The 9,667-nt window shown below is 35.6% G+C and overlaps 1 protein-coding gene across 1 annotated transcript; it reads right to left on the bottom strand.

The window, feature by feature from the left end:
• LOC104111583 (pleiotropic drug resistance protein 1) lies at nt 1–7,929 on the bottom strand. The gene is made up of 20 exons (XM_009621316.4): nt 7,450–7,929; nt 6,848–6,968; nt 6,282–6,455; nt 6,009–6,168; nt 5,674–5,750; nt 5,470–5,523; nt 4,966–5,358; nt 4,545–4,826; nt 4,130–4,446; nt 3,886–4,046; nt 3,692–3,795; nt 3,450–3,606; nt 3,182–3,369; nt 2,760–3,092; nt 2,379–2,669; nt 2,204–2,287; nt 1,759–2,120; nt 1,485–1,656; nt 1,138–1,392; nt 1–453 (listed from the first exon to the last, which is right to left on the bottom strand). The coding sequence occupies exons 1-20, from the start codon at nt 7,812–7,814 to the stop codon at nt 193–195; spliced, it is 4,311 nt and encodes a 1,436-aa protein (XP_009619611.1). The 5' UTR covers nt 7,815–7,929; the 3' UTR covers nt 1–192.
• Nucleotides 7,930–9,667: the final 1,738 nt, after the last annotated feature.

Below are 9,667 nucleotides of genomic sequence, written 5' to 3' on the forward strand. Positions count from 1 at the left end.
TTAAATAAAATTGTATATATATCTCCATAAAAAATTATGAATAACAATTACCACATGTTATACAAAACTGGGAATTCAGAAAGATTAATAAAACATATATAAAACATACTGTATTCAGTAATCTAGAAAGTAATGTATATAAAGCTTATTCAAGAATAACAACAGCAAATTAAACACAAATAGACACTCTTTTTATCTTCTCTGGAAGTTGAATGCCTTAATACCCAAAGCAAATGTGAAGGCGAAAACAACAGCAAACGCAACGATCACAGCTGCAACAACTCCAAGAAAATCATGCTTAAATCCAAAGTTACTTCTCAGGAATTGTTCCACAGTTTGATTCTGATCAGTAAGTGGATCTTGGAGGTCTCCAAATTGAGATGCAACCAAACCATACAAAGTCCATGCAATAGGGCAAGCCCAGTAGTACCATCTCCACCATATCGGAATACGCTGTTTTTAGCCAAAAAGAAAAAGACAATGTCAAATTTTTATCAAGCTTTGTAACAGTAAAAGATATCTTGTATTAGGCTGGATTGGAAAATCAGTTTTTTTGCTTTTTGGCGTTGCCATGTGGTTATTATGTAAGGTAAATTGTTGATGTTGCTAGTATTTACATGACCATGTTATAAATGTGATCAGTGGTGTAGACACACTATGCCAAGGGTGGTCAAGCAAACATACTATGTCAAGGAAAATTATACTGCATATATAAGTCAATTACTATTTTATATGGTTAATATATTATATTTTGAACATCCTTAATATAGTTGAGCGAGGTAGTTCAGCGGTCTAGAGTATTCAAAGGGATGTGTTTTTCACGGGTTCAGTTTTTCACGGGTTCAAAGTTATCTGCCCATTTTATTTGCCAAAACTAAACGGAGATCACCGTTTGACTCTTTTTCAAATAGTTTATACCATTTGTCAACAAAAATATTTATTGACTAGTTTAAAGTTTGAACACCCTTGGCGGACCATTTGTCGACAAAAATAATTTATTGACTTGTTTAAAGTTTGAACACACTTGGCAGAATTCCTAGTTACGCCTCTGAATGTGATAGATCATACATGAAACTACTCTCAATTTGTGTTTATGTACTAGTAGAAGAAAAGTTGAAACTAGATTTAAGAACTTACAGGTCGTGGAACGATGAAACCTGAGAAGAGATTCCATACTGTATAGAAGAATCCAGCGACAATTGAAGCAACGTTTTGATTCGGGGTCACAGCCACGGTCATCATACCAAAGAAGGTGAAGTACAAGAAGGTGAAGAACATGAAGAAGAAGTACCAAAAGAATTTTGCAACAGTCCATTCAAATCCAATCATAGAATAGACAATGAGACCATAGACAGTAGCTTGTACAAATACATAAGGTATTTCAATGAGAACCTGCAAGAAAATTAAGAAGTATTTATAAACAATGTGAACTATTTAAGCCTTAAAACTTGTAATGTTATTATAAAATTCAACTATCTGCTCACTTGTGCAAAGGCATATGGTATGGCAGAGTACATTCCAGCAGCTTTTTCTCTGTAAAATACAGTACGCTCAACGGATACAACGGGCTGAACTGATGATGAATTTTGTACACCAAGGAAGAGAACAGCAGCATACATAGATCCCATAGCATTAATTAGATCTTGGTTCCTACTCCTGTAATAACAAAAAAACAAAGAGGAAATGTTAGCATTAAGACTTTAGAGTTGCCAGTTTGTCTTCTTATTCCTTTTTTTTTGTGTGTGTTATTGTACTTACACTTTGGTACCAATATCCCAGAACATTGTCCCGAATATGAGTGCTATAAAGGTTGTGAAGATAAATCTGACTGCAGTGTAAGCCGGATTACGCCAATATGACCAGTGTTGTTTCCAGAGGCAAGCCATACATTGGGTCCAAAATGGCTGTGAGAATTCAGAATCAAAATGCAGGTCACTTGTACCAGGCCGCGGCACACTTAGTTCATCAATTAAGGCTTTGTTCCTCCTGTAGAGGTCTGACTTTTTGTACAATTCAGTAAAATCAACTCCTAATGCCATTTCTTGAGATGTGGCTGTGACTTCTAACATCCAAGTTGCTGGATTGTAACCCTCCACTATTTTACTTACTCCAGGTATTGACTGAAATTGTAACAAAAACTAAACTCAGTGCTTGATCATATAAACTCAGTAAGAGGAACTTATTTTCTATAAAGAGAACTTACCTCAAAATATTTTATCAAATGGCATGATTGGCGGCCTAATGGACCAACGTATATCTCTTGTCCTCCTCGTTTCATTAGAAATAACTGTAAAGATGTATTTTTCATATTACTATCTGATATCTAAAGGGAAGGCATAAGACAAACTAGAAATAGATGCAAAAGGTGTTCAATTTACCTCGTCGAAAGCCTCAAAAATGTCAATGCTAGGCTGATGAATGGTACAAACAACGGTTCTTCCTGTATCGACAGTGTTCCTAACAGCTCTCATCACAATGGCAGCAGCTCTTGCATCTAACCCTGAAGTTGGTTCGTCCATAAAAATGATAGAGGGGTTTGCCACTAGTTCAACTGCAATCGTCAACCTTTTACGTTGCTCAGTTGACAGACCGTTGACTCCTGGCAACCCGACTAAGGCTGATCTTAATGGTGTAAGCTCCACAAGATCCATAACTTGCTCAACAAACATCTGCCAATAGAAAAATCTGTCAACTGCCACTTTATTTATAGGATAAATTCTCATTATAGAAGTAAATGAAGTAATGTAAGGGGAACTTACCATCCGTTTTTTTTCATCGACGTCTTGAGGTAAACGCAGCCAAGCTGAGTAAACCAATGACTCAAAAACTGTAACATACGGTGAATGGATGTCATTCTGTTCACAGTATCCGGAAATACGCGCAAATGTTTCTTGCTTCTTGGGATATCCAGAAATCTTTATGCTCCCGTCAATGTAACCTCCGGTTTTCCTTCCAGCCAAGACATCCATTAATGTTGTTTTACCAGCCCCACTAACACCCATTAAAGCTGTGAGAACACCCGGCCTGAAAGCGCCACTCACACTCTTCAAAAGTACCAATCTATTGTCACTGGTACCTGACTCTCTCATTTCCTGCAAGTCATCAAAATATTTAGTCACATTTTGATTTGAGGAAAATTGAAGCAATAGTTTTTGATGACTAACAATTTTTCGTTACTTACCGGAGGCATATCAACGGAGTATACAACTTCATCGAAAGTGATGGAATGGGGATCAAATGGAAGAACCATTCCCTTCTTATTCTCACTGACAGAATCTCCTTCTTGTGTGCTAGTTATCTGGGGTGATGATTCAGTATTTTCGTTGTTCTCACTCTCGTCTGAAATCGTAGCTTGTGGCTTATCAAATGCTGCAGATACTCACTCTATGTCAGTACATGTCATCTTTTTATTTAAGGATATATTGAAGAAGAAACTCGAGGATACTCACGATTAAGATAAGCGAGAGCAACACTGTAGGCGATGTTAAATATAACTGTGAATCCAGCAAGTGCCCCTACACCTATCCAGTACCAATATGCATCGGGGAAGAACCCTCGAGCTCTTACCACTGCAGCTCCAAGCGGCTCAGTTCCACCGGCTACAATCTGTTTTACAAGAGAGTGGATTCAGCATTTATTTATACTTGAAGAATTTTAATTACTTGCAAGGAGTAGAGGTATTGAAAGTTACATGTTTCCACTTTTTCCCATCAAATTCATTCACAAGAATTGCATTCACAGAATACATCAATGGTGACGTCCAGTATCCCCAAATCCACCAATCCTTCACATCATCTACACCATTTTGGAGAAAAGAGAAAGTAGACATTAGTCATTGTACAAGACAAGAGCTATATATTTCAAACATCTAAATCACAAACTTACTTCGTGCTAGAATAAAACCGCCCAATGCAAACTGTAAAAGAAGAGCAAATGCTCCAAATGTGCTAGCAACTCCCATGGTCCTTCCTACTGCTGCAATAAATCTGAACAACGCTGATGCCATCTGGTTTACTAGTAAGAGTAGCAAGAATTGTTTGAAAAATCTGCATACAAGATAGTCGATCAATAATCAGCATATTTGTGACATTAAACCAATGACTATATACCATAGTCTTTCTTTCCTTACCTTCCAACATTGGGATCAAATCCGATGACATAATACGTGAGGAACACCCACATCCCAACTTCAGCAAAAGTTACAGGGATTTTGAGGATCCATGAGGGAATTGCGTAAGCCCACGAAGGATAGAAGAGAAAGTCTCTTTGCTTGTAGAAGACCGGAAGCTTGTAAAGTGTCATAGGGAGCTCAGATAAACCATTAAACATAATCATAATAACCACAAAAAAGAGAGCACCAGAAAATATATTTCCATCTTCTGCAGTATCCCGAGGCATCTTAGTTCGGAAAAATATGGTCATTGTCATAAGTGCAATTACCAGGAGCTGATCATAAAACAAAGAGAGGATTAATAAATTGCACATGTACATGACAAAACAATGACATAAATCAATATATCAAAAAGACCAAGCTAAGTAGTCACCTGAAAGAACTTGAAGAGGTAAACAAATGAGTTTCTTTGCATTAGCAGTAGTTCTCTTTCAGTGCAAACCTTCAAAAGTTGTTTCTTCCCTATACCAAATTTTTGAGTAGTCAAAGCAGCAGGGTGGCTTTTACTCTTGTCAAATGCGGTTGTGAGCTCATCGCTTACTTTTCTTCCAACATGGAAAGACTGATAAGCTTCAGCAAATTCTTTTGATGTGATGAACCGGTACGGCTCATCCCTCCTTATCCAATATTGTTGTTGATCCTTCTTAGATGTCACCTGCCAAAAATCCAAAAGTTTCCGTCATTAGAACCAAAAATGCATTAATGCTTCTAATCGAAACAGATTTTATAAATCAGTAGTAATGTATTTGGAGAGAAGTGCTGAAACTGATAATATACAGTATCATATGACATACTTCTTGTAAGAAGTCAGCGGCGCCTTTTCTCTCAGGGCATTTAAATCCCATGGATTCAAAGAAGCTGAGCACGTCCTCTCGCGGACCCTGATAAACAATATACCCATCGGATAACAGAATAATATCATCGAACAGGTTGTAGGTCTCGGGGGCAGGTTGCAAGAGAGAAATCAGAGCTGTTCCCTTCATGATTCGAACAGATTGCTTTAAGGAATTCACAATGGAGTAAGTAGTGGAACTGTCCAATCCAGTTGATATTTCATCCATGAAAAGTGCTTTAGCTGGTCCAACAATCATTTCACCAGTCGTCACACGCTTCTTCTGTCCTCCTGAAATACCCCTTATCATTTGATCTCCCACCATAGTATCTGCACAAATATCCAGTCCCAGAATCTGCACAATTGAATTTACAAACAAACAAATGAATTAACTAATTATTTATCAAAATTCTCTAACCTTTCGATAACACTAATGTAATAACAATGATTGGAAAATGAATATTACCTTAAGAATATAATCTGTCACCACTTTGGCTTCTTGTCCTTCTGTTGATGCAGCCTACATTTCCATTCAACAATAAGAATATTAATTATTCACTCTGTTTCTTAAGAAAAAGGAAAATTGTGCTACATGAAATATCTCAAAGAATTTTTTTTATTATTATAATTTAACATATCACCAGTTAAGAGGATTCAGTTTCTTTCTTACCTTCATGAACATGTCAATATCAGCATCTGGTTTGATATTAGCTGCTTTCTCTCTTCTTGATAGTTCAGCCAACATTTCTGGAAAACAATTCAAAAATCATGATTCATTTAATTTCACTATACATATTGAAAGGATTCAACTTATATACACTAACAGCGCAAAGAGTTTTTACACTCTTAATATAATTTAACATGCTATATAACTCTGCATGTTTTATTTTTCAGGTAACTAGTTCTATTTATTATGGACAGTATAGAAATTCTTTTACACCGTCAGTGTATAGGAAGTTAAACTGATACTGAAAGCGAAGTTAATAATAATTAAATAGAACTAACCATAACGAGAGCCAATGCCTTGGCATCTTGCAGAGAACTCCAAAGTTTCTCTAACAGTCATTTCTCCAATATGCAAATCATGTTGGCTAATATAAGCTGCTGTTCTTTGTGGTACAAACTCATGTAATTCATGTCCATTATATGTCACCTTTCCAGTAACCTGATTTCCAATCACATTTTAAAAAAAAAAAAAGTTAGGTCTTATTTTGAAGGGAAAAAAACACTGTTTTTTGTAAGTTGTTTTTATTATTTTGGAATTTGTAGTGATCTTACCTTTAGAGCAGAGTCAAGTTTACCAGCCAAAGCAAGTAACAAAGTAGTCTTTCCAGAACCAGGAGGTCCCAAAAGAAGAGTCATTCTACAGGGCTTAACTATGCCACTAACATCCTTCAGAATTGTAACTTGACGTTTTCTCGATGGAAGTATGTGAATTGAATCCAATAGGCCCTTTAAAACCAACAACAGAAGAGAAAAAAGTTAGTTTGAGAACATTGTAATTTGTAGAAATTTTTTCTAAGTCATACTTATTACTAGTATTATATCTTTTTCATTTGTGGCAAATGTTGTGGTAAGCACCCTCCAAGAGGTTATAACTTCGAGTCAGAGGGAGGGAGCCGAAGATCTATCGGAAATAGCCTCTCTACCCCAGGGCAGGGTAACATCTGCGTACACACTACCCTTCCCAGACCCCACTAGTGAGATTATACTGGGTTGTTGTTGTTGTGGCAAATGCTAAAGCATTAGTTCTTCTATAGGTGATACATACATATAGATATACATATACATTTTTATGCATACATTCAAAACCAATATAAATCTAATAGTTGTGAGATTCTTACCTCAACGAAGTTAGAAATGAAGTTGGTAAATGTAGGCAAAGCTCTGCTTCCTACATATGCATCTGCGTCGATATTTAGATGCTCAAATCTCACTTCTATTGATGGAAAATCAATCCCAACTCTGTTTTTCCAAAAAAAAAAACAAAAAGAAAAAAACGTCAGAACTTAGCACCAAATTAAATAATCAAGGAAACCCAACTCAATTATAGAAGCAAAAAATTTTCTTATATGATAGTGTAAATAACTTTTTCCCTACTAGTGTATTATAACATGACATGTTATAATAAATAACTAGCAATATTTTACTAATACTAGAGACCTCTATATAACAAACATTTATATATAACAGTCATTTACTACAAAAACAAAGTTTTTCTCGGAATCGAATTTTGATGTTATGTTATAATATATGTCATGTATATGAGCACTTTACTATAGCAGCCAAAAAATATCGGAACAAACGGAGCTGTTATGGAAAGATTTGACCGTATTTGTAACTAATTTTTAGCTAACCTGGTAGTATTAAATTTTTTTTAGCACGATTAGTGTATAGAAATTAAACTCAAAGTGAAGTTTTAAAAAGTAATAGTAATTTCACTTGCCTGTCAATTCTATTCTTGAGTTTCAACAAGAACTTCTCATTATCTTCATCAGCAACTTTAACAAGCCTCTCAAGCAAATTCTTCCTTTCTAAAACACCAAGATCATCCACATCAACTTCAGCAGCAGCACCTTGTGATCCAAATAATATACCTTTTCTTAATCTATCATAAGTTGGTAATTTTTCAAGTGCAGCCCATTTAAGTGCTTCTTCATCATCTTCATCCCTTGCCGAACGCGAAAATACCTCAGCACCATTATTTCTCCATATTGAATTGCTATTTTCCCTTATACTTCCTCTCATACTTCCCCTTATACTTGCTCGTAAACTTAGGCCTCGCAAATTACTTAAATCTGCTGGCTCCATCTTGAGCACTAATTAAGTAGTTCGACTTTCAAAATATTTTCAAATTTTATCAAATGAACTGAAAATGGAAAAGTAATGTAATTAGTTAGAAGAACAAAAGAATAGAAGGAGAAGTTAAGAGTAGTTGTCTAAGGCAAAGGACTTATATAGCAACAAAGAAAAGGGAGAGGCGGCTATAGCATTGATTTTTTTGATTTGTCGTATACATGCATAGTACTTTGGTCTTTGGAATTATTGACCTAACATTTTGACGAAATTTAATTTGAATTATTTGACGTATACAGTACTTGTATAGGAAACTTCTATAATCACTGTTCATAAGGAGTCATATGTGACCAAATGAGAAAAAGACTTGAAAGAAACTTCGGGGGTAATTAACGTGTGAATTATTAGAATAGGAGCTTATAATTTGGAGAGGTTGCAGTCAAAGCAGCCAAAGAAAAAAAGCCGCCAGCCACCAACGTCTAGAAACATGCCAAGTCAGCATAGTATTTTATTTCTATTATTAATTTTTATTATAAATATTTTTCTATAATTAATTTAACAGAATTTATATATGCTTTTATTTGATTTTTAATAGCATTGGACTTGTGATTTTACCGAAAAATGTGAAAGTTACAACAAGCCAGCCGGTCAAAAAGAGAATTGATATTTGGCTTAAAATATATATATTTATATGTTTATCATCTCATGTTTTACTCGTATCTCTTAGATTTCGGATATAAAATGTATTGATTTATGTTAATTTGTGGTATTTCTATAAGTATGTAAAAATCATCCGGATGCAATAGGGGGCGAAAGGTGCGAGATTAGAGCCAAAACGAAGAAAAAATGGAAAATGTTGAATTCCAGCGCCACAAGCAGCCCCACGCCACCTGTGGCGCCGTTTACAGAATGCTCAATTTGCCAGCGACCCCCCCTCACCCCCCCACCCCCCACCCCCACCCCCCAACTCGAATAAAACCAAGTCTAAACCTAATTTGGAGGGTATCTAACATATTTTTGAGGGAGAACATGTCACTTTAGAGGAGAACATAAACCACGCTTGGAGCAAGGATTCTCAGTTTTTTTCTCGTCTCTTCCTTTAATCTCATAGTTTATTAGTTCTAGAGTTTTGGGTGCTACATGAACGTTGTAGTTTGAAGCTTGAATTGTTCTTATTATTTTATCATATTGGTTTATTTATTCAATCTTGTGCTTAATTATTTGATTGCTTGATCACCAATTAAATACTATCTACGAATCTAGGATTGAACTCAGGAGAGGGAATTCTAGATTACATATAAGATTGAGTAGAGCAAGATCTTGAACTAGAGCATCGGGAACGGATTTGCGATTAGGATAGGAAAATACCTAATCGCCTTGCTTGGTTATTATACGGGAATTATTAATGCGTTCTTGTTAATCCTAATTCTATAGGAATAGAGGCGTTAGGTTAGTTTGAATGGGCGAGTAGTACTTCGGGAGAAAGCTCGAGTAATATTAACCCTGTCAATCAATAAACTGAATAAATTAATTCGACAATTTAGGTAGAAAACTCAACGGGATTATTAGCTAACCTATAACTCTAGAATATCGTCTCTCATAATTTCGCCAACTTATTCCTTTAATCTCTTTGTTTGTTACCGTAGATTAGTTTGAGTTAATTATTCATACTTTAGGAATCGCTTGAATAAATTAATTATTTGGGTTTAATTTAGTTGATAGTTAATCACAAGTCCATGTGGGTACGATATCTGGACTTACAATCCTATATTACTTGTCGACCACGTATACTTGCGTATGCGTTTGGGAGCAATAAGTTTTTGGCGCCGTTGCCGAGGACTTAGAAATTAACTATTTTACTAGATTAG

Source organism: Nicotiana tomentosiformis, chromosome 9 (genome assembly GCF_000390325.3).
Source record: "Nicotiana tomentosiformis chromosome 9, ASM39032v3, whole genome shotgun sequence".
Lineage (NCBI taxonomy): Eukaryota > Viridiplantae > Streptophyta > Magnoliopsida > Solanales > Solanaceae > Nicotiana > Nicotiana tomentosiformis.

Excerpts from the sequence above, each read along its gene's own strand:
- LOC104111583 (XM_009621316.4), bottom strand. The coding sequence starts at position 7,814 with ATGGAGCCAGCAGATTTAAGTAATTTGCGAGGCCTAAGTTTACGAGCA. Across the intron at positions 5,751-6,008 it reads AGGCATTGGCTCTCGTTATG|AAATGTTGGCTGAACTATCA; the intron begins GTTAGTTCTATT and ends ATTGTTTTCCAG. Across the intron at positions 5,524-5,673 it reads ATATTGACATGTTCATGAAG|GCTGCATCAACAGAAGGACA; the intron begins GTAAGAAAGAAA and ends ATGGAAATGTAG.